Source organism: Dromaius novaehollandiae, chromosome 14 (assembly GCF_036370855.1).
Source record: "Dromaius novaehollandiae isolate bDroNov1 chromosome 14, bDroNov1.hap1, whole genome shotgun sequence".
NCBI lineage: Eukaryota > Metazoa > Chordata > Aves > Casuariiformes > Dromaiidae > Dromaius > Dromaius novaehollandiae.
Genome location: NC_088111.1, coordinates 17,671,099 through 17,695,653, shown reverse-complemented (window position 1 = coordinate 17,695,653; position 24,555 = coordinate 17,671,099). Strand labels below are relative to the sequence as shown.

Sequence of the window (24,555 nt, the reverse complement as noted above, 5' to 3'; positions counted from 1 at the left end):
TCCCCTGCAGCACCCACAGGTCTCCCCCAGCCGCTGCGGAGGCGAGGGGCTGCAGCATCCCGGGGCCGGCAGGGCCCGTGGCACAGGGACAGCAGTGATGGGGCCAGCACGGCCTGTGGGATGGGGATGGCAGTGATGGGGACAGCAGAGCCAGGGGCAAGGGGATGGGGGCACTGGGGACAGCAGAGCCCACGGGATGGGGACAGCAGTGATGGGCTGGCAGAGCCTGTAATGGGCTGGCAGAGCCCGTGGCATGGGGATGGTGGCACTGGGGATGGCAGAGCCCATTGCATGGAGATGGTGGCATTGGGGATGGCAGTGCCCGTGGGATGGGGACGGTGGCATTGGGGATGGCAGTGCCAGTGGGATGGGGATGGTGGCACTGGGGATGGCAGTGCCCATTGCACAGAGGTGGTGGCATTGGGGATGGCAGTGCCCATTGCACGGAGGTGGTGGCACAGGGGATGGCAGTGCCCATTGCACGGAGGTGGTGGCATTGGGGATGGCGGAGCCCATGGGACGGGGGCGGCAGTGCTGGGGCCGGCGAAGCCCGCGGCGGGGCGGGGGGAGCCCGGCCGCGCCTCCCCTTCCCCTCGGCGGTCGGAGCGGGCCCGGTGCCCCCGCCCCCTCCCCTCCTCCCCGGCCTCTCTTTTCTCCTCCTCCTTCGCCGCTCTGCCCGCAGCGGCCGGGGCAGCCGCGCCGTCCCAGCGCGGGGCTGCGCAGCGGCTGCGGCCCGGCCCGGCCCGGCCCGGCGCGGCGCGGCGGGGCGGCTCCCATGCGGCGGGGCCCGCGGGGCCCCCGGGCGGCGCCCCCGGCATGGCGCAGCTCTCCGTCAGCGAGCACCTCGACGGCATCCTCTCCGACTTCGAGGGTAGGCAGGGCCGCCGGGGACTGCAACGCGCGCGTGTGCGTGTGCGTGTGTGCGTGTGTGTGTGCACACTCCAGCCTGGGTGTGCATGCCCTAACCCGTGGGGGTGCATGCAATAACCCGTGGGGGTGTGGGGGTGCATGCAATAACCCATGCGTGTGCCTGCTCTGACCCGTGTGCGCGTGCATGCTCTAACCTGTATGTGTGTGTGCATGCTGTAACCCGTGTGTGTGTGTGTGTGTGTGTGTGTGTGTGTGTGTGTGTGTGCGTGCATGGGTGTGCGTGCGTGCTCTGGCCCGCGGGCGTGGGTGTGCGCGCCCCAGCCCGTGCGTGCGTGCTCCAACCCGTGCGCGCGCCCCGTCGCCGCGCGGGAGGCCGGAGGGGCGTGCGGGCATGCCGCAGCCCCCCTGGGCAGCATGTGCGTGCTCTGTGCCTGCGCCGCAACACGCTGCCTGCGGGGAGGCTGCCCTGGCCCCCGCGGGTGCAAGCGGCGCGTAGGTAGGTGCCCGGGCTGGGTTTTGGGCTGGGGGCCGGGGGGACCTGGCTCCCCCTGGCCAGGGCACCGTGCCAGGAATGAGCGGGCATCGTGGGGAGCCGGGGGCGCGCGGCGAGGCTGGCACCCAGGGGTGCCGCAGGGCCCGGGTGCTGGGGGTTTGCTCCCTGCACGCAGGGAGTGCTTCCCTCGCAGGCCGGTGCCAGGCCGCGGGAGGGACGCGGGGCTGGGGAGGGGGCCGGGGGGCGCCGCAGCCGGGGAGGGGGCTGCAGAGGTGGCTGGGCCCTGTCCCGGCCCTCGGTCGTCCCGCGCTCCGCACCGGAGGCCGCGGCGGGTCGCGGAGGGGCTTGGGAAGGGGCAGGGTGGGGAGGAGCGGGCGCCGTAACCTGACGCTGGGGCTCCTGCCTGCCGCCGCGGAGGAATGCGCGCACCTACCCTGGCCGCCTTAACCCGTCCGCTCCCGCCGCCGCCGGCCCCGGCCCTGGCAGCCCGGTGCCCCCGCGGGGGCGTCCACGGGGGTCCCGGCCAGGCCGACGTGCCGCGGCAGCGTGCTGTTCCCCTCTCCTCGCTCCCGCACCGCTTGGCTGATTTCCACCCACGAGCAGAGGGGCCGCACGAGGCTGCCAGTGAGAGCTGCTGGGAGCTTTTCCCTGGGGAAGGGCTGGCCTGGAGGGAGCCTGTCCCCAGGGAAGGTGACGGAGGGCACTTTTCACTCCATCTGCCATGGGGCATCCCACTGTCGTGCTGCTGGAGGAGGTGAAAAGCCCTCCTGGGCATTGGGGCAGAGGAGACTCCTATGTAGACACTGTTGCTGCTGCATGTGTTGTGATAGTGCTGGCCTACCTCGCCATTGTTAGCCTTCAGAGTTAACACTTAAGAAGCAAAATGGGGCAATAATCCTTGGCAGCAGCTGTTGCGGGCTGGCACAGGGCATCAGCTGCATCTGTGTTTTCAAGCTTTCTCACCACTCCAGGGCCGGGGAGCACAGGTGGATCGTGCCCGTGTGGCAGAGCCGAGCCCTGCCGTGCCGGGAGGCGAGGGGAGCGGATCCGGGCAGGGGATCCGGTTACGCGGGCTGCCTGAGGCCGGCTCCCATCCCGCCGCGGCGGGGAATAAAGGGGTCAGTGTGCTGCACGGGGGAGCGCGGCCCCCGCCAGCCCGGCCCCGCGATAAGCGCCGCGCAACAATGCGCCGGGGGGACCCGAGCCCTGGGCTGCCGCCGGCCCCGGATCCGGTTTCCCAGCGGCCGGCGGCGAACAAGCAGCCCTTTGGTGCTGAGGCCGCGCAGTGGTGGGGGGGGCGCGGGCCGGGGGCGCCCGTGGCGCGGGGAGGCCACTCTCACGCCGCTCTCTCTCCCCGCAGCGCTGCAGAAGTCGTTCGAGGCGGAGGATGGGGCCGAGGCACCCCACTCGCCGCCCCGCTTGCCGCCCCACAGCCCCGGTCCCCCGGCCCGCCGCGGCAGCAGCCGCTCCCTCGACGGCAGCGTCCGGCCCAACGGCACCGCCGGCCTCGGCCGCGTCGCCTCCTTCCAGCGGAGCCTCCCCGCCGCCCCGGCGCCCGCCGGCCCCGGCCTGACGCAGGCCTCGTGCCCCGGTGGCCCCCGCGCCCCGGCGGAGCGGCCCGGCCCGCTGCCGCCACCTGCCCTGCACATCGCCGAGGAGCCGAGCGCCCCGGTGCCGCCCCACGCGCCGCTCCGCCTCGCCGCCGGCCCCGGCCCGGCCCGCTGGCCCCCGCGGCCGCCCCGGCACGACGAGGCCGCCCCGGCGCCCCGCGCCGCCCCCTTCAAGCTGGTGTCTCAGCCGCAGACGGTGCAAGTGAGCTCGCAGCCCGCCTTTCTCGGGGGGCCGCCGCCGCCCCGGGAGCCCCGCGGCACCGAGGCCCCTGCACCAGCCTTGTCGGAGATGCCGTGCAGCCCTGCACCCCGGCACGGTAGGACCCCGCTTTCTGCCCTTTTCATCCCTCTTTTCCTTGGATCGGCGCCTCCCTTCCTGCGGCAGCCCAGGGGCAGCAGGGCTCCTTGGCCCTGGCACCCTTTGCCGGAGCCGCGCGTGCCCCGCGTGTGCCAGCAGCCCCGGCGTCGCCCAGCGGAGCGGGGTGCAAGGTGCCGCGGCCTGCCCCGGGGCCAGGAAGAGGTGGGGACGCGGCGGTTCCTCTGCCGGCCGGGCCGGTGGGCCGGGGCCCGCTCCACTTTCGAGGAAGCGCGAGTGCCGGGCGCGGAGGCAGCGGGCTGCCTTTCGCTTCCACGCCGAGCCCCGGTCGCCCACGCAGGGCCCGGGAGGCGAGGAGGAGGAGGAGGAGGAGGAGGAGGAGGAGGAGGGGTGGAGGAGGAGGAGGAGGAGGAGGGGTGGAGGAGGAGCCGCGGGCCGCAGCTTCCCTCCCTGCCTTGCACCCCGGGAGCCATTTGGCCCCGGTGGCCGGAGGGTGGCCGGCTCTCCGCAGCAGCAGCCTGGGCCGGGGCTGGCCGTGCCCGCGGTGCCGGAGGTAGGAGCCGGGGCGGGATGGGCGGCGCGGGGTGCACGGTGCTGCGGGGCTGGGCGGCCGGGCAGGGCGAGCGCCCCGACGCCTCGCTGCCCAGCTGGGACCTACCCCGACCCCTACACCCTGACCCCCACCCTGACCCCTATACCCTGACCCCCACCTCGACCCCAGCCCCCTTGACGGGAGCCGGTGGGCAGGGCCGCGGCGCTGCGGTGGGGTTGCTGCTGCTGCCGCGCAGGCGCCTGGCCCGGCCCCGCGGTCTCACTTCTGCTTCTGCAGCGCGGCAGCGGGAGCCAGCAGGCCGGGCGCCCTCGCGGCGGCCCCCAGCTCCCCGCGCAGCCCCGCGCTGCCTGCACCCGCCTCGCAGGCCGGCCGGCTCCGTGTCCGGCGTTCGGCAGCGCTCTGCCCTGGGGACGCGCGTAGTGCCGGGAGAGGTGCTCCCGGGTCGTGTCCGGCCGGGCAGGTAGGGCCGGCCCCGGCCGCCCCCGTGCAAACCCAGCCCGCCAGCGCCAAAACCCACCGCGACGCAGCCGCCGGCTCCCGCAAGCCGGTTGATGGCTGGGCCAGGCGCACTGTGCCGGGCCGGCGTCTCGGGGGCCGCCGAGGCACCAGGCAGAGCGTGGGAAATGGGGTCATTGCAGTGATGTGGTGAGCGTGGCCCGGCCGGAGGGCTCGCGTCCAGCCTCGTCCTCCTTCCCAGCGCCCGCAGGCCGCCCCCGAAGCTTATTAGAGGCGTCCCCGGGCAGCGCACGCCGATTAACCCTGCATCCGTAATTAAGCCGCTGTGGGAGCCCACGGCCGGGATTGCCTGTCCCCGCCTGGAAAATGAGACACCGGCAATTAGTCCTGGAACAGGTCTGGCCACAGGGCCCCATCGCGCCTGGGCACGCGGAGGGGTAGTGAGGGGCTCGGTGCGCCGTGCGGGGGCTGCCGGGCTCCGCCGCCCCCCCGGCCGTGCCGCGGCCCCTGGGCGGAGGGCAGCGCGGGGCCGAGAGGCGGGCGGCCCCCACGGGCAGGCGGCACGACGCCCAGCGCCGCCGGCACCTCCGCCCTGCCCTCTCCCCGGGCCGGTGCCGTCTGCGCCGCCGCGGCGATGCTCCGCGGGAGCCGATGCTCTGTGGGAGCCGGCGGGGCGATGCCCCGGGGGGCGGCAGCTCCGGGGCAGCCGTGGCGTCGCCCGGCTCTGCACCCAGGGACTCCGCCGGGCGCGTGGCCGGGAAGGCGACCAAGGCCACGCTCCCGCTTGCCCGCGCATCCAGGGGAGTGTCGCGCGGGGCCCGGGCACGCTCGGGGGATGCCGCGGCGGGAGGGAAGGGGAGGAGAGGCGGCGAGCGGAGGAGAGGGGAGGGGAGCGTTATTCCCATTCTAGTCATGTGCGAGAGCCGCCGGGCTCGCAGCCCCCGTTTGATCGCGGCGGGGGAGCTGGCGGAGGGGAGGGGACTGCTTCTCCGCGCTGCGAGCCGCCGGGCGCCGGCAGCCCGCGCCGCCCGCAGCCGAGGCCCGGGGACACCGGGCGGGCTCGGCGCGCCGCGCATGGCACCCGTGGGCACCGCACCGCGCTAGCGCCCGGCGCCGGCACCGCATCGCCGAGGTAGGACCGAACAATGGCTGTGCCGGGGAGGAGGAGGAGGAGGAGGAGGGCTCCGGAGGCTGCCGGAGCCGGCAGACAAAGGAGGACGAGGGAGCTGGCCTCCCCTCCGTGCGGCCGCGGGGCTCTGCCGGGCGGCTCGGGGCCCCTCGCGGGAGCCTCCACGCGGGATGCTGTGGGCGCGCTGCCGTGGCCGGGCACCCGTGGCAGCGCCCGCCGTGGGGCCGGCATGGTGGCATCCCCCAGCGCCACTTTGCAGGCGCGAGCTGGCCCAGGCGGCTGCTGCAGCCCCGGCCCTGGCGCAGGAGGCAGGAGCGGCAGCGCCCGGGCGGATGCCGGGGATGCGCCTCGGAGGTCGGGCTCGGCGTGGGGCCGGGGCCGGGCAGATCCGTGCGGAGGGGCCGGGGACGGTGCCGGTGGCCGCCCTGGGCGGGAGCGCCGGGCTGGCAGCGCCAGGCCCCGTTGCTGGGCCGAGGGCGGCCGGCGGCGAGGAATGCGCCGCGTCTGCTTGCCCGCGGGCTTCAGGCCGGGCTGGCTGCTGCTGGGGAAACGGCGCCGGGAGCGGGGCGAGGCGCGCGGGAGCCCTGCCCGGCACGGGGTGCTCCGGCGGGGTGAGTGGGCGCCGCGGCGGGCGAGGCGGCGCGGTCTCACCCTGCGCCGTGCTGCCGCGCAGGGAGCAGCCTGGAGCCCGGCATGGAGCCGCCGGCGGCAGCGCCCGAGGGGCCGCCCCCCGCCGCTGAGCCCGAGCAGGGGGGCCGCGAGCTCTTCGGCTACGTGGGCATCGAGGCCGTGCTCGACCAGATGAGAATCAAGACCATGAAGACGGGCTTCGAGTTCAACATCATGGTCGTAGGTGAGCGCTCGCCCCCGGCCCGGCAGCACCGGCACGCGGCAGCACAGGAGCCGCTTCCCAGGAGCTGGCTGGGAGCCCGGAGCCGTGGGAGGGGAGGCGGCGGGACGCGGCGGCCGTCTGGCTCCCGCGGGACGGGCGAGCCGCGGGGGAGCTCCCACAGTGCCGGCGCTGCTGCCCCGGCGCATCCCGCCATCTGCTGCCCTCCGCCGCGGGAGTTCGTCACGGCACGAGTTGGACGTTTCGGCTCAGCGCAGGGGCGGAGGGGGCGAGCGGAGCCACCGGCCGGGGGGGGTTGAGCCTCACTGGCGGACGGGCGGCCCTCCCTCACCGTGCCCGCGGCCTCCCCGCAGGGCAGAGCGGCCTGGGCAAGTCCACCATGGTCAACACCCTCTTCAAGTCCAAGGTGAGCCGCAGAGCCACGCAGCCCGGCCGTGAGGAGCGCATCCCCAAGACGGTGCAGCTGCAGTCCGTCACCCACGGTAGGGCCCTGCCACCCCCCCGCCGCTGTCCCACACCCTGGGGACAGGTGGCATCGCCGCTGCTCCTGCTGCCGGGGCCACTGACGCTGTGCCCCTCTGCCCTGCCAGTCATCGAGGAGAAGGGCGTGAAGATGAAGCTGACGGTGACGGACACGCCGGGATTCGGTGATCAGATCAACAACGAGAACTGGTAGGTTGGTCCTCGGGACGCAGCTGGGACCGGGCGCTGGGGCCAGCATTGGCACCCAGGGAGGCGCCCAGCCGTCATGCGGGGAGCGGGGTCCTCGGGGTCCGCACTGAGGGTGTCCGTCCCGGGGATCGCCCCGTCCTGCCGTCCCCCAGCGCCAGGCGCGCAGCCCAGGGGGTCGGGCAGGTTGGCTCATTGCACGGCTGCGTTTCGGGGGGGGGACACCGGCTGCCGGGTGCTGCTCCAGACATCCCCAGGCTCCTCACCGCCCCCACTCTGCCCCCCGCCAGCTGGGACCCCATCATCAAGTACATCAACGAGCAGTACGAGCGGTACCTGCGCGAGGAGATCCTCATCACCCGCAAGAGGAAGATCCCGGACACCAGGGTGCACGGCTGCGTGTACTTCGTCCCCCCCACCGGACACTGGTGAGTGTTGGCTGCAGAGGCACCCGTGGGTGCCCCGCCGGCACCCCGCTGCAGCCCGGCCGCGCGCCCAGCTCCTCGTCCTCACCCTGGGCAGGTCTGGTGGGCTCGAGCGGCGGCAGCGTGGCTCGGGCATGGGGGGCCTCGGGTTTCGGCGCGCGGCGGGGGCTCCGCGGTGGCGGGGGCTGCAGCGGCGCCCCGCGCCCGGCACCGACGGGCCTCCCTGGCAGGCTGCGGCCCCTCGACCTGGAGTTCATGCGGCGGCTCAGCAAGATCGTCAACGTGGTGCCCGTGATCGCCAAGGCCGACACGCTCACCCTGGAGGAGCGGGCTGAGTTCAAGCAACGGGTGAGGGCAGCTCCCACGGGGTCCCAGCTGCCCCGCGAGCACCCGCCGGGCCCCGGCCCCGTGGGCAGGGCGCTCTGTCTCCCGCCACCCGGCCACCCTTGGTCCGTGGCCATCTCAAGCCCCCATGTCCTGCAGATCCAGAGGGACCTGAAGGCCCACGCCATCAGCGTGTACCCGCAGGAGGACTTCGACGAGGACCCGGATGACAGGTCCCTGAACGACAGGATTCGGGTGAGTGGTGGGAAGATGGCTGGGGGGGGGAGATTGGGGCTGGTGGAGCTGGCAGCACCCCCGGGTGACCCTCCTCTGCACTGGCAGGAGAAGATCCCGTTCGCCGTGGTGGGGGCGGACCAGGAGCACCAGGTGAACGGCAAGCGGGTGCTGGGCCGCAAGACCAAGTGGGGCATCATCGAAGGTAGGAGGAGCTGCTTGCACTGCCAGCCCTTTTCCACTTGGGCCCCGCTAGCGGGCACCTCGTGGGCACCTATGGTGGCACCGGGTGCCCAGGCCGGGGTGGCCCTGCTCGGGGCAGCTGTCGCCCGGAGGGGCTCCCGGCCCGCGCGGCAGCAGAGCGCTCTCGGTCTTGTCTTGCAGTGGAGAACCCGGTGCACTGCGAGTTCCCCATGCTGCGGGACCTGCTCATCCGGTGAGAGGCGGCCCTGCCCGCGCGGGGACGGTGGCGGGAGCTCGGGGCGCTGGGCACCCCACGGCGTGGGGGCACGTGGCCTCCCGCATCACCGTGCCGCGGGAGCAGGGCAGGCTGGTGGGGACGCCGGGGCAGCCGTGCCGCGGCACTGGCCGTGCGTGACCGCCTCCTCCATCCCCTTCCCTCTGGCTGCCACCCGGGCAGGTCCCACCTGCAGGATCTCAAGGACATCACCCACAACGTGCATTACGAGAGCTACCGCGTGCGGCGGCTGAACGAGGGCACCCGCCAGGCGCTGGGCCCCGTCAACGGGCTGCTGGGCAAGGACGAGGACGAGAGCAACCTCTGAGCCGCCGGGCGGGCGCTGCCGCGGAGGACGGGCGGCAGCGGGCAGCAGAGCCGCGTCCCGCCGAAAGCCGCCGCCTGGACAGAGCCGGCCCCCCCGTCCCCCAGCCCGGGCGCCCCGCCAGGGACTGTGCCTCGCGCCTTCGCCCCACACGGGCAGGGGACACGGGCCCCGAGCCCGCCTGCACCGGCCTCCCTCTGCCCTGGCCTCCTGCGTCCCCAGGGGGTAGGGGAGCCCCGGGGGGGGCGTGCGGGTAAGCAAGAAATGGGGACCTTTCTCTGGCTCTCGGGGGGTACCGCGCTGCCCCAAGCCCACGCGGGTTTGGGGAGGGGACGCGGGCAGGGCGAGCGGTGCGGGGGCCAGGCTGCGCTGGGCCGGGCCCCGGGCGCTGGGGGGGCTCTGTCCCCAGGCTGCCCCGGCCTCGGTGCCCGAGCTTCGCCGTGGGTTCACGCGCCCCTGGAGCCTGCTCGCATTAAAGATCTACCTGGAGCCTTCGGCCTTCATCCTCATCATCCTCCCACTGGAGCCCCCCCCGGCTGGTGGCTGCTGCCCTCCCGTGCTGCTCTGTGCGCCAGCACCCGCCCGGGTGCCCTGCTGCCCCCGCCTCGGCACCGGGACGCTGGGGGGGGGGGGGCGGCGGCGGGGTGCGGGCGCCCTGCCGCCCCACTGCCCCCCCCGCCCTGCCCGGGGGCGGCACCCGCCACCGCCCGGACTTTGAGCCGCTTATCGGGGCCGGGCTGCGGGAGCGGGGCTGCGCCCGGGCACCGCGCTGCCGCCGCTGCCGCCCGGGGGGCGCTGAGGCTGCGCTGCCCCCGCCGCCCGCCCCGCCAGGGCCGCGGCCCCGGGCCCCTCTGGCCGCGCGGTCCCGGGGAGGCGCCGCGGTATCGGGGGCGGCGGCAGCCGCGGGGGCGGCGCGCGGGGCCGGGCCCGGCGGCGGGGGCGGGCGGCGGCGGGGCCCCCGCGGCGGCGGCCGGAGCCTCTCCTGCGCTCCGCTCCCCTCCCCGCGCCGCGCCGCGCCCTGTCCCGCCCCGCCCCTCGGGCGCCGGGGCCCGGATAAGAGCTGGCGCCGGCGGCGCCACTTCCCGGCACTGGGCGGGAGCGCGCGGCGCGGGCGGGCGAGCTCGCCGGGAGCGGGCACTGCGGGCCGGGCCGGACCGGACCGGACTGCCGGGCCGGGGCTGGGGCTGGGGCTGGGGCTGGGGCTCGGCGCGCCATGGCCGTCGTGCGGGCGAACTCGCGCGCCCTGACTTCCCGGGTGGGCGTCGCCCGGCTCTTCGCCATCGTCCTGGCCTGCGCCGCCTTCAGCCTGGTGGCCTCCACCGAGGACTACGACGGCACCTACGGGACGTGGTGCATGTTCACCTGGTGCTTCTGCTTCGCCGTGACCGTGCTGATCGTGCTGCTGGAGCTGCTGGAGCTCTACCCCAAGCTGCCCCTCTCCTGGGACGACTTCACCTCGGCCTTCTCCATGCTGGCCGCGCTGATGATCTTCACCACCTCCGTGGTGTACCCCTCCGTCTTCATCAGCAGCCCCTGCCGCTCCAACAAGTGCGTTCGCCAGGCCGTGGCCACGGCCATGTCCTGCCTCTGCTTCCTCGCCTACGCCCTGGAGGTGGGGCTTACGCGCGCCAAGCCGGGCGACATCAGCAGCTTCCTCTCCACCGTGCCGGGGCTCCTGAAAGTGTTTGAAGCCTACGTGGCCTGTCTCATCTTCTCCTTGCTGGATGATGTCAGCTCCGAAGCTGGTCTGCAGTGGTGCGTGGCCGTCTATGCCATCTGCTTCGTCATCACCCTCCTCATCATCATCATGACCATCGGCCGGTGCCTCGCTTACATGCCTTGCCCCCTGGAGAAGATGCTGGTGGGCTACAACGCCCTGGCCCTGGTGATGTACCTCACGGCCACCATCCTCTGGCCCCTGTACAGCTTCCACAAGAGGAGCCGGCCCAGCTCCTGCGGCGTGAACTGCTGGTGGAACAGGCACCTGGGGGTGACCTTCCTCACCATCTTCAACTTCCTCGCCTACCTTGTAGACCTGGTGTACTCCACCAAGATGGTCTTCTTGACGGTGCCTTCGTAAGGGCTGGGGAGCTCCCGCCGCCGCGCCCTGCCCCGTGCTGCCCGCCGGGCTCGGGGTGCGCAGGGCCGCGGCGTGCCGGGAAGGGGAGGTGGGCGCCTGGCCGCGGTGGCCAGCAGCTCCCCTCGCGGGGCACGGGGCCCGCCGGGGTGCTTCGTCGTGGCTGGGCGCTTGCCGCGGGAGCCGAGGAAGAGGCCGCGGGCCGCCCGCTCCCCAGGGCGCCCGGGCGCCTCGGAAAGCTCCTTCTCCCCTTGCTCCACGAGGGGAGCGCCGCGGGGTGCAGCGGAGGGTGGGTGGGGGCGTGGGGGGATGTGCCAGGGAGGGGCAGGGGGCAGCATGGCTTGGCCCGGCCCGGGAAAGCCTGGGGGCTTGGGGGGGGCTTTTGGATTAAAGCGGGCTGTTTTTCACTTGCTTCTGCCTCCTCTTTCTTTTTCTGCCCCCGCTTCCCGTGGGCTCCTGCCCTGGCGGGTGACCAGGGACGCCGGCGTGCCAGGGGCTCCTCTCGGAGGTGGTGGGGCATCATGTGGGGCCGGGGGCTGCCCCCGGGGGTGACGGTGTGGGCACCGAGGGGGCTTGCCCGGGGGGGACCCCGGAAAGCCGGGGCTGCAGCAGCGGGGGGCGTTGGCCTGCGGCCCCTGGGGTGGCGAGGCGGGTTGGGAGCCGCGGCCCTGGTGCCCTCAGCCCCCCCCCCCCCCCCCCCCCGTGCTGTCCGGCCATGCCTGGGGCGCTCCCGGGGCCCTTGACGGTTCGGCCCCGTGAGGGGGGGGTCGGGGGGGCTGCTCTGTGCCCGGGGGAGCGGAGCGGGCTGCGGGGGGCTCCCCAAAGCCGCTGCTTCTCGCCCCTCCGGCCGCCCGCTAGCCGGGGGGGGGCCAGGCGCCACCAAAACTCCTTTTCTGCTGGCCGTTCATTAGGTCTCAGTGTTAACGGGACATGACCAAGAAAGGCAATCGCGGATGCCTTCGGCTTGGCAGCCGCCCAAGAGCCTGCAGAACGAGTCGGGGGGGGGATGAGGATGCGGGCAGCAGCGCCCCCCCCCCGCCCTGGGGCGCGCCCGCTCGCGGGGCCGTCACCGCTGCGCCGGGGCCGTCACCGCTGCGTTTGGTCGCCGCCGCCCTCCGCGGGGCCGCCGCGGGGGCCACGGGCGGGCCGAGCCCGGCCGAGCAGCTGCTTTCTTCCTCGGCCGCGATCCCGCTTCCGGCTGGGCGGCGCCGGGGGCCGCTGCCAGGGGCCGCGTTCCCGGGGGCGGCGCGGCGGGGGGAGCCGGGGCCTCCGCGCGGTGCTGCCGGGCGCCCCGCGACGCAGCGCGGGCGCGTCGGCCCCGGGGAGGCTCGGCGGGCGCCGGGGGCCGGGCGCATCCCTCGGGCAGCGCGGAGCGAGGTCCCGGCGCCGCGAGGTGACGCAGACCTGCTGCCCAGGAGGGAGGGGGCGGCTCGGGGGGAACCGCCGCCCGGCCCGGGGTGCTGCCGCCACCGGGCCGGCCCAGTGCTCGGGGTTGCGGTGCCAGCTGGGCCTCCCGGGCCTCCAGAACTGCTGCCGCGGCCGGGAACCGGCCATCCCCCGGGGCCGGGGCCAGTGGCCGGGGGGATCTGCCGCCCGGCAGCCACCCCGCTGCGCCCGCACCCTGGCACGGGCGGGCGGTCACCGCGGCCCCCCCCCAGCCTCGGCCGCTGGCCGCGGGGATCCCCTTTGGACGCCGTTTGCAAACACGAGCGCTGCAGGGGTCCCCGGGTGTGACCCCCCCCCCGGCCGGGACCGGGACCGGGTGCTGAGCACCCTCGGGCCCTGCCGAGCCCAGCCAGGAGCAAGGGCGAGGGCTGGGCCTCCGGCGCCTGAGCAAACACGCCCAGCGGGGCTCCGGCCCTTCCGCCCTCCATGCAAATCCCTTCTGCTGCCGAATCCGTGGCTTTGGGCCAAAATTTCCCGGCAAGTCCCCGCTCCGAGGGGGGGCGATGGAGCGGCGGCTCGCGAGTGGGGCGCGCCCAGGCGAGGGGCCCGTCGCGCCGCGCTGCGAACGCGAAGCCGTGTTTGGGGCCGCTCCTTGCTGCCCCTCCGCAGACGGGAGCGCGCAGCGGGGCCCGCCGGGTGCCGGCGCGGGGTGCTGAGCCCCGAGCACCCCTGGCTGCAGCGCTCGGGGTGCGGAACAGCCCGGACGCGGGAGCCGCTCGGAGCCCCGCGAGGCACAATGTTTTTTCAGCAAATGGGAGGAAAACCGCCCGCGCCGCGCGGCCCTGCCCAGCCCCGGCGCCGCTATTTTTAGCGAGCGAGTCGCTTGCAACGGAGCGAGGGCAGCGGCGCGGGCGAGCTGGGCGGCGGCGCAGCGGGTGCGTGTGCGGGCCGGGCCGGGCGGCCGTCGGGGCGGGCGCGGGGGAGCCTCCGGGAGCAGCCGCGATGGGTGCGGGCAGCCCCGGAGCCGCGCCGGGCCGCCGGTGCGCGGCGGATTCCTCCCCCTAGGGGTCGGTGTGCGGCGGCGGCGGCGGCGGGCCCGGAGGCGGCGCGCTCCTGCGCACGGCCCGGGGCGGCCGGGCACGGCGGCGAGCGGCATCGCCGCGGCCCCGGTGAGTGAGCGCGGGCGCGGCGGGGCCGGGCGCGGCGGGGCCGGCGGAGACCCCCCCCCCCCGCCGGAGCCGCGGTGCCCCGTGGCCGCCGGGGATGCCGCGGCGCGGGCAGGGCGGCGGGCGCAGCCGCGGACCGTCGTGCCGCCGCCGGGGGCAGCGGGAGGGGAGGGCGGCAGGCGCCGGGGCGCGTCGGCTGCCGGCGGCCGGGGGGCACCTGCCCGCGGCTCCGCGGCGGGGGGCGCCGGGCCCGGCTCGCCCCTGCCTCCCGCACCGGCAGCGCCGCCGGCCCGAGCCCCCGCAGCCCGAGCTCCCGGGGCAACCGGAGCCCCCGGCAGCCCGAGCCCAACCAGACCCCCCCCGACCAGGCATCCCCCCCCCCCCCAGGGGCACGCTGCACCCCCGAGACCCACCGAGCACCCCAGGGTGCCCCGAGCACCCCGCGGGCCGGAGCAGGTCACAAGGCACCCGTGTGCCCGGCGGCTCGGGGTGCCCTGCTCGCCCCGCGCCGGGGTCACCCACGCGCCCGGCTCTGCCTGCTCCGTCTGCTCGACCTCGCCCGTGAACGCGTCTCTTGGCGAGGCAGCGCGAGGCTAAGGAAACCCTGCTGCAGAGCGGGCGGCCGCCGCGGCGCCCACGGGCCGTTCGGCCAACCTCGCCCTGCCCCAGCCTCGCCCCGGGCCGCCCGGCTGCCGGCCTCATCCTGCCCGCTGCCGCGGGAGGCCTGGCCGGAGCGGCGCGTGGGCGTGCGCGGCGGAGGATGCCGGGTTTGGGCGGCGGGATGCTGCCGCGGCTCCCCGGCGGGAGGGCGCCGGTTTGGGGCGGGGGCGCCGCCGCCGCCGCCGCCCCGCGCTCACCGCCTGCCCCGGCCGGCGCCCCGTCTCCGCAGGATGCGCCCCCCCCCCGGGCGGCCGCCCCGCCGCGCCGGCCTCGCCGCAGCCTCCGCCTGAGCCGCGGCCCCGCCGCCTCGCCGCCGCCATGCTGGTCAAGGAGTACCGCATCTGCATGCCGCTCACCACCGAGGAGGTGAGGGGGCCGGGTGGGCTCCGGGCACGGGCAGCGGGCAGCGAAGCGGGTGCCCGGCTCGCGGGACGGTGGCAGAGCCGGGGCCGACCACGGTCGTGGAACCCCCCCCCGCGGCGCCCGGCTCCGCGGAGACCCGGCCCCAGGGGTGCTCGAGGTGCCGCGCGCGTGGCGGCCCCGGCCCCGCGGCCTCCCCCGAAGCCCCCGGCGCACCGGGCGGCGGAGGGGCCGCTTCGGGCGAGCGGGGTCCCCGCGGCGGCCGGGCCGGCCCTCGGCGGCGGCACCCGGGAGCGCTTGCAGTTAGGCGGAGCGGCGATAAGATCGCGCTGGCAATTAGCGGGATGAATAGGGTCGTCGGAGGGGCAATAAAACAATTCTTACGCCGCCGCGTCATCAGATACATATATATATATATATATATATATTTTTTCACCCTTTCCCCTGGCTCCCACGTTATTTCCCGAGCGCAAAGGCTCGGGGAGGTGCGCGGCGTGCTGCGAAGCTGCCCAGCGTCCCTGCGAGACGCTCAAAGGCAGCGAGGAGCAGGTGGGGGGGGCAGACGGGGCTGCCCGGGCGCTGGAGGGAGCCCGAAACGGTGCGGCCCCTTGCTGCTCCCTGCCTCGGTTTCCCCTGCGCCCGTCGCTGGGCCGGTGCGTGTGCGCTGCGGGCGGCCGTACGCCGGCCTCGCTGCGGGGCCGGAGCTGGGCAGGGAGCACGGTGCTGTCGGAAACGGGGGGGTCGCCGGAGCGGCAGCTGTCGCCTCCCTCCCACTTGCCCGGCGGAGGGGAGCCGGGTCCCCGTCACTCCCAGGTCCCCGTCACTCCCAGGTCCCCGTTGCTCTGATGTCCCGGTTGCTCCCAGGTCCCCAATGCTCTGATGTCCTGGTTGCTCTGATGTCCCCAGTGCTCCGATGTCCCAGTCGCTCCCAGGTCGCTGTCGCTCGCAGGTCCTCATTGCTCTGACATCCCCATTGCTCCAAGGTCCTGGTCACTCCGATGTCCCCATCGCTCCCAGGTCCTCATTGCTCCCAGGTCCCCATCGCTCCCAGGTCCCTGTTGCTCTGATGTCCCGGTTGCTCCCAGGTCTCTGTCACTCCCAGGTCCCCGTTGCTCCGACATCCCCGTTGCTCCCAGGTCCCCATTGCTCCCAGGTCCCGGTTGCTCTGATGTCCCCATTGCGCTGACAGCTCGGGCTGCCCGGCAGGACCCGGGGGGCTCTCGGGCAGGGTGCCAGCCGGGGCCGGTGGAGGGGGCTCCCTGGCCGGGCTCCGGGCTTGCACGAGCAGGGAAAAAACCCCGCAGCACCAGGGGCTGCACCGCGCCTCGGGGCAGAGGGTCCGCCGTCGCGGCAGCCTGGTCGGGGACGCCGGGCGCTTACCCCGGGGAAGAGAACGGGTTGGTGCGGCCCGCGGGGCCACCCCGTGTCGCCGCGGCGGGGCGGAGGCCGCGGCCCTGCCGGGGGGGGGTGCCCCGGCTGAGGCCGGGCGCGCTCGTTGCAGTACCGCGTGGGGCAGCTGTACACCATCAGCAAGCACAGCCACCAGGAGAGCGAGAAGGGCGAGGGCGTGGAGGTGGTGAAGAACGAGCCCCACGAGGACCCCGTGCACGGCGCCGGCCAGTTCACCGAGAAGCGGGTCCACCTCTCCAGGTGCCAGCCCCGGCCCCCCGCGCCGCCCCCCCCCCCGAGACGGGCTATTCTTAGCCGCGGCGCTCACGCTGCGGCTCGGGGAGGTTATTTATAACGCCTGCAAATTAATCACAACCGCCGCCGGCCTCGGTGCCGGGCGCCCGGCGAACGCGGGGGAGCGCCCGCACCGTGGGGCAGCACCGGCCGCGGCGCCCCCCCCTCCCCGGGCCCCATGCTGCCCTCCTGGCGGGGAGCAGGGACGGGGGGGGCCGGCCTCGGGGTGCTGGGCAGGGGCGCCCCGGGGGCAGGCTGCTCCGAGCACGCGGCAGGGGGGCTTGGTGCTGGGGGGGCCTGGGGGGGGCTGAGCTTGGGCGTCTCGGGGGGGTCGGTGGGGTTGCGGTGCTGGGGGTCCTTGGGGGGGGAGGTGGGGGTGCTGGGGGGGGTCCCTGGGGGTGCTGGGGTTGGGATGGGGGTGCTGGGGGGGTCCTTGGGGGGAGGTGGGGGTGCTGGGGTGAGTCCCTGGGGAGGAGGGGGAGTGCTGGGTTTGGAGTGGGGTGCTTGGGGGGGTCCCTGGGGAGAAGGTGGGGGTGCTGGGAGGGGGGTTCTTGGGGTGGAGGTGGGAGTGCTGGGGTTGGGGTGAGGCTGCTGGGGGGGGCCCTGGGGGGGTCCCTGGGGGGGGTCCCTGGCGATGGGGCTGGGGTGCTCGGGGTGGTCTGTGGGGAGGAGAGGGGGTGCTGCGGTTGGGTGGGGGTGCTGGGGGGGGTCCCTGGGGAGGAGGTGAGAGTGCCGGGGTTGGGGTGGGGGTGCTGGGGGAGTCCCGGGGGGTGCTGGGGTTGGAGTGTGGGTGCTGGTAGGGTTCCTGGGGAGGGAGGGGGGGTCCCTGGTGATGGGGTGGGGGTCGGGGGGGGGGGACATCCCTCCATGCCCAGCTGTGACCGGCCCCCCCCCGGGGCTCCTCCGTGCCCCCCGCAGCAAACTGCCCAGCTGGGCCCGGGCAGTGACCCCCCGCATCTTCTACATCACGGAGAAGGCCTGGAACTACTACCCCTACACCATCACCGGTGAGACCACCGGCGGGCAGGGGGGGGGTGGGGGGGCCGGGCACAGCCCCGCGGCACCCGCCGTGCCCCACGTGGGCTGCCCGGCGCAGGCTGTGGCACGGCCCCGCTGCTGCGCCCCTCTCACCTCTGTCCCCGTCTGCTGCCCGCCGGCCGTGCCCGCCGCCCCGGCAGAGTACACGGTAAGGAGGCGCCGGCGTCCCCCGGGGCGGGTGGCCGTCCCTGCAGCCCTGCCGCCTCCCTCGGCAGGGACTCGGCATGCGGCTTCTTGCCCGCCATGGCCCTGGCCCTGCCCGGGGTGCTGGCCCCCCTGCCCCACCTGCCGGGGGGCTGAGCCCCTCCTTGGGCTCCCAGCGTGGCCATGGAGGATGGGGCCCTGATGTCCCTGCGGCCCCCAGCCCGGGTGTCCCCCCAGCGTGGTCCCCATGCCCCCGAATGTCCCCTCATCCTGGTCCCCATCCTGGGCATCCCCTCATCGTGGTCTCCGTGCCCCCATCCCAGGTATCCCCCCCATCCTGATCCCTGTGCCTCCATTCCAGGTGTCACCTCATCCCAGTCCCCATAACCCCATCCCGGACACCCCCAGCCTGGTCCCTGTGCCCCCATCCCAGGTGTCACCTCATCCTGGTCCCCATAACCCCATCCTGGGTAACCCCCAGCCTGGTCCCTGTGCCCCCATCCCAGGTGTGACCTCATCCTGGTCCCCATAACCCCATCCTGGGTACCCCTCGACCTGGTCCCTGTGTCCCCATCCCAGGTGTCCCTCAACCCAGTCCCCAAGGCCCATCCTGGGTGTCCCCCCAACCTGGTCCCCATGCCCCCATCCCAAGCACTCCCATCCCAGTCCCCGTGTCCTCCTCCCAGGTGTCCCCCTGTCCCAGTCCCTGTGCCCTCATCCCAGATGCCCCCACGTCCCACTCCCTGTGCCCCCATCCCGGGCACCCAACCAGCCTGGTCCCCACCACCCCGGCCTGGTCTCTATGCCCGCGGCCCTGGCCCACAGCCGTCTCGCCCCACAGTGCTCCTTCCTGCCCAAGTTCTCCATCTACATTGAGACCAAGTATGAGGACAACTGCGGGGACAGCGAGAACGTGAGTCTCCCCACGCCGGGCGTGAGCTGGGCCTGGCCCCAGCCCCTCGCTGCTCTCGGGCCGTTGAGACCTGGCAACCTTGTGCCCATCCCAGCGGGGCATCCTCACCGCCCCTTCCCCCCCCAGATCTTCCGCAGCGAGAAGATCCTGGGCGACCACGAGGTCTCCTTCCTGGACATCGCCTTCGACGAGATCCCCGAGCGCTACTACCGCAGCCTGGAGGTAAGGTGGGCCGGGGGGGTGCTGAGCTGCTGGCGCCCGCGCCGCCCGGCCTCACGACCCCCCCGCGCCAGGACCCGCGCTACTTCAGCTCGGCCAAGACGGGCCGGGGGCCGCTGCGGGAGGGCTGGCGCCAGCACACCCAGCCCATCATGTGCTCCTACAAGCTGGTGACCGTCAAGTTCGAGGTGTGGGGGCTGCAGAGCCGCGTAGAGCAGTTCGTGCACAAGGTGAGGGGCGGCGGGGGCCGGGGGGGCCGGGGCGGCGGGGGTCACCCTGCCCAGCCCGACCGCGCCGTGCTCCGCAGGTCATCCGTGACGTGCTGTTGATAGGACACCGGCAGGCCTTCGCCTGGGTGGACGAGTGGTGCGGTGAGTGCGGGGCGGCCCCGCTCCCTGCCCCGGCAATGCCGGCGGCTGGCCGTGTTTCGGCACGCCGTCTCCCGAACAACCCCGCTGACCGCCCGGCCCGCGCCGCCGTCCCTGCCCGCTGCACCACGGTGGGGTGCAGCGCCGTCCCCGCGGCCAACGGCTCTCTGCCTTCCAGACATGTCCCTGGAAGAGGTCCGGGCCTTCGAGTCCCAGATGCAAGTGGCCACAAACCAAAAACTGGGGAGCCAGCACCCCTAGCTCCCGCCCGCCCCGGACTCCCCGTCTATGTACGTGCCCTCAGCTCTCCCGCTCAGCACGCACAGCCCACGCGGGGCGCTGGGGCAGGGCGGCAGCTCAGCGCTGGGCACGCAGCGAGTTGCGCCCATGCGTACGGGGCTTGTGCACATGGGGATCCCCCCGCAGCTCACCGGCGTGCAGCCTTGTGCTTCCCCGTGCACAACTCCCTCCCCGTGCACAACTCCCTCCCCGTGCACAACTCCCTCCCCGTGCACAACTCCTGCCCGTGCACAACTCCCTCCCCGTGCACAACTCCCTCCCCGTGCACAAATCCTCCCCGTGCACAAATCCTCCCCGTGCACAACTCCCTCCCCGTGCACAAATCCTGCCTGTGCAGGGCTGGCATGTCCCCCGCCACTTGCACCACCCATCCCTTTCCTGGTGGCCGCGGGAGGAAGGGCGGCGGGGGGTGCGCACGGGGGGGCCTGCCCGCTCTCAGCAGCCGCCAACGCCGCGGGCGCCCCGGCAGGCATGACCATGGAGGAGGTGCGGCGCTACGAGCGGGAGACGCAGGAGGCCACCAACGAGCTGGTGGGCCGGCTGGCGCCCGCCATCGCAGTGAGCGAGGCAGGGCGGCCGTCGGCGCCGCGCTCGGCCCCCGCCAGCGCCCCCTCCACCCCGCTCGCCGACGACGCCCCCGACTTCCTCGCCGCCCCCAAGGCCCGGCCCCGCAAGAAGTCGGCGCCCGAGACCCTGACGCTGCCGGCGCTGCGGGAGCGCGCGGGTGCCGAGTGAGGCCCGCGCCGCCCGGGGAGAGCCCCGCCGCCAGGCCTCGTCCCGCGCCTCCGGCCCGGCCTCCCGTGACGTCGGGCGCCCGCGAGCCGGCCCAGCGCCAGGCTCCTCGCAGGGGGCCGTGCCGCCCCGCAGCCCCCGTCTGCGCCGCGTCCCGCTGCCGGGCTCCCCCGGCCGCCCCGTCGGCAGGAGGGGTGCCGGGCCGGCTCCGGCCGCCGTTTTCTTTGGGAAAACAAAGGCCTTTTCGGAAATAAAGCTGAAGACGCGGTGGTCGGCGGTGGTTTATTCGGCGCGGCGGCAGTGGCAGCGTGCGGTGTAGGCTGGGGGGCAGGGGGTGCCGGCGGGGGGCCCTGGCGGGGCTGCGACGGTGCAGGCAGGTTGCTGTTCAGAGCCAGCTAGTCGCCGCCGTCCTCCTCCAGCCCCCCGAGGCAGGGCGCCCCGGGGGCCGCCGGCCCCAGCAGGGCGATGTAGTAGGCGCTGCAGTAGACGGGCGCCTTGTTGGGGCTGGAGTAGACCTGCTCGGGGCGCCGCGAGGCGAAGGGGTTGGCGGCGTGGGCCGCGACGCGTGCCTCCAGCTCCGCCAGGATCTGCAGCGAGGCCTTCAGCTCCTGCTCGCTGCGGGAGAGGCGCGGCGCCGTTACGGGCCGGGGGTGCCGTTACGGGCCGGGGGTGCCGTTACGGGCCGGGGATGCCATTACGGGCCAGCGGCGCCATTACGGGCCGGCGGCACCCTGCACAGGGCCGGCACTTACTTGTAGACGGTGAAGAGGGTGGGCAGGCGGTAGTCGCGCAGCAGCAGCAGCGTGGGCAGCCAGCCCTCCATGAGGTCGGGGCAGGCGTGGAAACCTGCCGGGGGACAGGGTGGTGGGCCCTGGGCTTCCCGGGGCCCTGGGTGGTCCCACCCCAGCACGAACCAGCATCTCCCCGGAGCGCGGGCCGTGCCGGGGCCTGTCTCGCCTTGCTGCCGCCCAGCATGAAGCCCCCGCTCCCGAGGCGAGGTGGCGGGGGGGTCTCGTTTCCAGGCCCGGGAGCGCTGCGGCAGGAGCTGACAGAGCCAGGAGCCTGCCAAGCCCCAGGCCCGTCCCCAACCCCTCGGCCCAGGCACTCACCCGGGTGGAAGCCCACCACCAGGTCGGGGCGGGCGGCCCGCTGGGTCTCCACGTGGTCTTCCCAGAAGTCGTGATAGAGGCCCTTGTAGCTGCTGAGATAGACCTTCCCCCCGGGTGCCGGCGCCGCCAGCGGCGGCCTCATGATGGGCCCGTCGACCACATCCGCTCCCACCATCACCACCTCCATGCCCTGGTGGCCCGGGAACATCCGCGTCAGCTCGTCGTAGTCCGTCACCCGGGTGCTGAGGGTCTCGACGTGGGAGGCCCCCACCACGTGCACGGTGAGGGGCCTGGCGAGGGGCTCGAGGCCGAAGAGCTGCAGCCCCAAGCCAATGGTGACCGGCCGCGAGTGGAAGTCCGTGACGAGGCGTTTGACGGACTCGCACAGCTCTCCCTCCTCTGGCCTGGGCTTCCCAGCGTTGGCCCACAGCAGGGTCATGTAGCGCCCACCCAGGATGGCGCCCAGCTTCTCTTCCAGCTGCCCCTGCATGGCGAACCAGTCCTCCCAGCCCTTCACGTCCTGCACCGGCTTGGTCCAGGTCTCCGTGGGGAAGGGGATGTCTCCTGGGGGCGGAAGCGCGGTGGCTTTCAGCAGCGCCCCTGCAGGCAGCGGTGCCCGGCCCCACCGAGACAGACCTGAGCCGGCACCCAAGGGTGCAGCGGGATGCCCTGGAGCAGCGGGACGAGGAGGCCCCGCGGCGCAGGAGCAGGCTGTCGTGCAGCCGGGGCGGGTTGGGACCCCCTCCGAGTCCAGCCTGAGCTCCTGCGGGAGCCGGGCCCCACCGCGGGGCCGGGGAAGCGTCCCTCGCCCTACCTGTGAAGACGAGCCACTCCACCAGCCGGTCTATGGCCACCAGCTTCAGCTTCTTGCAGAACTTCTTGTGCAGCGGCCAGTTGGCGCGCTGGCATGCCACACCGCAGTAGTACACGTTCTGGCACCTGGGGAGGGAGGCAGCGTGCCGAGGCTCGGGGTAGCCGCCCACTGAGCCCTGCCCCGGGCGGCCTGGCTCCCCCATGGTCGCCCCGGGGCCACCTCATTTCGGGCAGCTGAGCCCTGCGTCGGGGAGGAGCCTGGCTGGGTCCCGCAGACCGAGGGAGGCATCAAGGCTAGACGGCACATGTGCAACACCCCCAGCTTCACCCCACCGCCGCTCCCGTCCCCGCTGGGCTGCAGGGTGTCCACCACGCTGAGCTTGTCTTCTGGGAGCCAGAGGTCGCGTCCAGCCTCATGTTGTGGGACCCCCTCCCCCCGTACCTCTTGCATCGCCGGAGACTTTTGGGGTCGGGAAGGGCATCGGGGAGTTTCTTGCACTCGACGCAAAACTTGAAGGTGTCCTCCATCTTCTGGAACATGTCAAAGTAAGTCCGGATGCCAAAATCACTGCCCTTCTTCCTCCCATCCATGGCAGACCTGAGGAGCCCACAGACATCAGGTGACGAGCATGGTCCAACCCCACCACGGGACAACTTTCACCCGTGGTCTCACTGCCACCGTCCCATCAGGGGCCCCACGCTGCCTTGCCATCACAGCAAGGCTGGTGTCCTCGCTAAGGGCTGCCCAGGGTTTCAGCCCTAGCGCGGGACACCCTGCTCTGGGCTGGGCTGGGGATGAGGAGCGCTACGTGAGGAGCTACATACCCTTCGCCCTGCCCTGGCGAGAGGTGGGATGCGTGCGGGGTACGTGCTGGCAGAGGGGTGCAACCGGGACCCTCACAAAGGAGAGGCAGGTAGCCCTGGGCAGGCGCAGGGTGCTCCGGCCGGAGGGACACACGGGTGGCTCCGGTCAGTGGGGGGACACTGCCAGGGACAACTACCTGAGCAGCGCTCACTCACTTGTAGTCATCGTAGCTCTTCATGTTGAGCTTCTGGAGGATGACGCGGGACAGGCCCGGCACGTTGCTGTCCATGGCCTGGAAGCCCAGGGAGTCCACGTCGGGCCCCACGGGCCGAGCCGCCGGCTTCTTCGTGGACTTCTTGGAGCGGCCGGTTTTGGGCGCAGCGCCGCCGTGCCGGTGGGCCATGCCTGCTCGGGGCTGCGAGGCAGAGGGGTCCGGGTGAGGGACCAGGGCTGGCTCCGCGTCCCCCCGGACGTCACCGCTGCCACCAGCTCCGTGCGGTCTCGACGCACCTCCCGGAGCTGGCAATGGAGGGCTGTGCTCAAATGTCAGCCCCAAGGAGATGGTGCCCCCCCGGAGCGCGGCAGCCCCTCCGGCAGGAATCCGATAGCAAAGCTATTCCGGTCATCCCCTCCCCGCCGACGGGCCAACCGCTCCGCTCCGGGGCCAGGCGCCCGCCGGAAAGGAGCCAGGGGCGGGCTGGCGGCAGCAGGGGCCTCGGTAACCCCTTCTGCCCTGGGTGTCCCTGCTCATGGCACCCAGGTGCTCCCTGACCCGGGCTGGACACCCCCACGCAGGCCCCCCCCCGAAGCGCCGTCACCCCGGAGCACCATCCTGCTGCCGGGGGGACGCAGCGCCTCGTCCCCACACCGCTCCTCTCCGTCAGCTTCTGCCTTCCCCTCCGGACCCGTCTACGGGAGAGGGACATGCCGGAGGGTCGGTTCGGGGGGGGCAAGGGGAAGCGGGGGCTCACCTCGTCCGCCGCCCGTCCCCGCCTCGCCTGTGCCCGGCAGCGGCTGCCTGCGCCTCTGGGAGCGCTTCCCACAGGCAGGAACGCCGGGAGGCAGCTCCCAGCTAAGAATATCCCGCGGCGCGGGCCCGCGCGGCCACATGCATCGGCGGCGAGGGCAGGGCTGCGCTGGCACCCCGAGCGGGCACCGCGCTGTCGGGCTGCCGGGACCAGGGTGCTGTGGGCACCGGGGGACTGGGGGGCTGTGGGAACCAGGGTGCTGTGGGCACCGGGGGACTGTGGGAACCAGGACGCTATGGGCACTGGGGTGCTATGGGCAATGCGGGGCCATGGGAACCAGGGTGCTATGGGCACCACGGTGCTGTGGGCATTGGGGGGCCATGGGAACTGGGGTGCTATGGGCACTGGGGTGCTGGGGGCGGCTGGGGGACCATGGGAACCGGGGTGCTATGGGCACCAGGGTGCTGCAGGGGCCGTGGGAGCTGGGGTGCTATGGGCACTGGGGTGCTGTGGGCACCAGGGTGCTGCAGAGGCTGTGGGAACGGGGGTGCTCTGGGCACTGGGGTGCTGCAGGTGCCGGGGGGGGGGCGTGGGAACTGGAGTGCTATGGGCACTGGGGTGCTGCAGGGGTTGGGGCGCTGTGGGAACCGGGGTGCCATGGCCACTGGGGTGCTAGGGGACTGTGGGAACTAGGGTGCCATGGGGCTGGGGTGCCAGGCGCTCCACTCCTCCAGGGCCCCCAGCCCGAGCCCAGCCACGTGCCGCTTTGCCCCCATGCCACCATGGGCCAGCGCGTCACCCGGCCCTGCTCTGCGTGGCCCCACGCGTCACCCATGTGGCACAGCTCCTGTGGTCAGCGGCGGGGAGGGCTCCCGGGCTTGGGCGTGTGCCCCTGGCCAGAGACCTTGCCCCTGAGCGGGGACACGGGGCACAGGGACGCAGGACGGGGGACACAGGTCACCAGGACGTGGGATGTGGGGACATGGGAAGGCAGGGTGCAGGGATGCAGGTCACGGGACACGGGGCACCGGGACGTGGGGCGCGGGGAAGTGGGGCATGGGGAGGCGGCTCCCGGGGGGGCGGGGCGCAGGGACCCCGCGACG

At 74.1% G+C, this 24,555-nt stretch overlaps 4 protein-coding genes across 6 annotated transcripts; 3 read left to right on the top strand and 1 right to left on the bottom strand.

The window, feature by feature from the left end:
- Nucleotides 1-657: 657 nt before the first annotated feature.
- Nucleotides 658-9,200, top strand: SEPTIN12 (septin 12). Of its 3 annotated transcripts, none has more exons than XM_064520493.1 (11): nt 658-871; nt 2,724-3,290; nt 6,101-6,280; nt 6,631-6,759; nt 6,868-6,949; nt 7,237-7,374; nt 7,602-7,719; nt 7,855-7,950; nt 8,038-8,134; nt 8,314-8,365; nt 8,570-9,200. In XM_064520493.1, exons 1-11 carry the CDS (start codon nt 817-819, stop codon nt 8,712-8,714), a joined length of 1,659 nt encoding a protein of 552 aa, XP_064376563.1. In that variant the 5' UTR covers nt 658-816; the 3' UTR covers nt 8,715-9,200. The 3 variants fall into 3 exon arrangements, with proteins under 3 accessions (XP_064376563.1, XP_064376565.1, XP_064376564.1); XM_064520494.1 differs by lacking the exon at nt 658-871 and adding an exon at nt 1,255-1,366; XM_064520495.1 differs by lacking the exon at nt 2,724-3,290 and having other exon boundaries at nt 669-871.
- Nucleotides 9,201-9,910: 710 nt separating this feature from the next.
- Nucleotides 9,911-11,082, top strand: LOC112986889 (myeloid-associated differentiation marker homolog). Its single transcript, XM_026106446.2, has one exon. The coding sequence runs from the start codon at nt 9,925-9,927 to the stop codon at nt 10,789-10,791; it is 867 nt and encodes a 288-aa protein (XP_025962231.1). The 5' UTR covers nt 9,911-9,924; the 3' UTR covers nt 10,792-11,082.
- A 1,967-nt stretch (nt 11,083-13,049) lies between these two features.
- Nucleotides 13,050-20,029, top strand: LOC112986893 (cytoplasmic phosphatidylinositol transfer protein 1-like). Its single transcript, XM_064520485.1, has 10 exons — nt 13,050-13,109; nt 14,230-14,366; nt 15,862-16,010; nt 16,962-17,050; nt 17,222-17,229; nt 18,067-18,138; nt 18,265-18,360; nt 18,432-18,587; nt 18,665-18,728; nt 19,495-20,029. Exons 2-10 carry the CDS (start codon nt 14,319-14,321, stop codon nt 19,758-19,760), a joined length of 948 nt encoding a protein of 315 aa, XP_064376555.1. The 5' UTR covers nt 13,050-13,109; nt 14,230-14,318; the 3' UTR covers nt 19,761-20,029.
- Nucleotides 20,021-24,201, bottom strand: MSS51 (MSS51 mitochondrial translational activator). The gene is made up of 7 exons (XM_026106491.2): nt 23,456-24,201; nt 22,700-22,899; nt 22,122-22,277; nt 21,681-21,805; nt 20,867-21,430; nt 20,510-20,603; nt 20,021-20,372 (listed from the first exon to the last, which is right to left on the bottom strand). Exons 2-7 carry the CDS (start codon nt 22,885-22,887, stop codon nt 20,153-20,155), a joined length of 1,347 nt encoding a protein of 448 aa, XP_025962276.2. The 5' UTR covers nt 22,888-22,899; nt 23,456-24,201; the 3' UTR covers nt 20,021-20,152.
- Between the last annotated feature and the right edge of the window lie 354 nt (nt 24,202-24,555).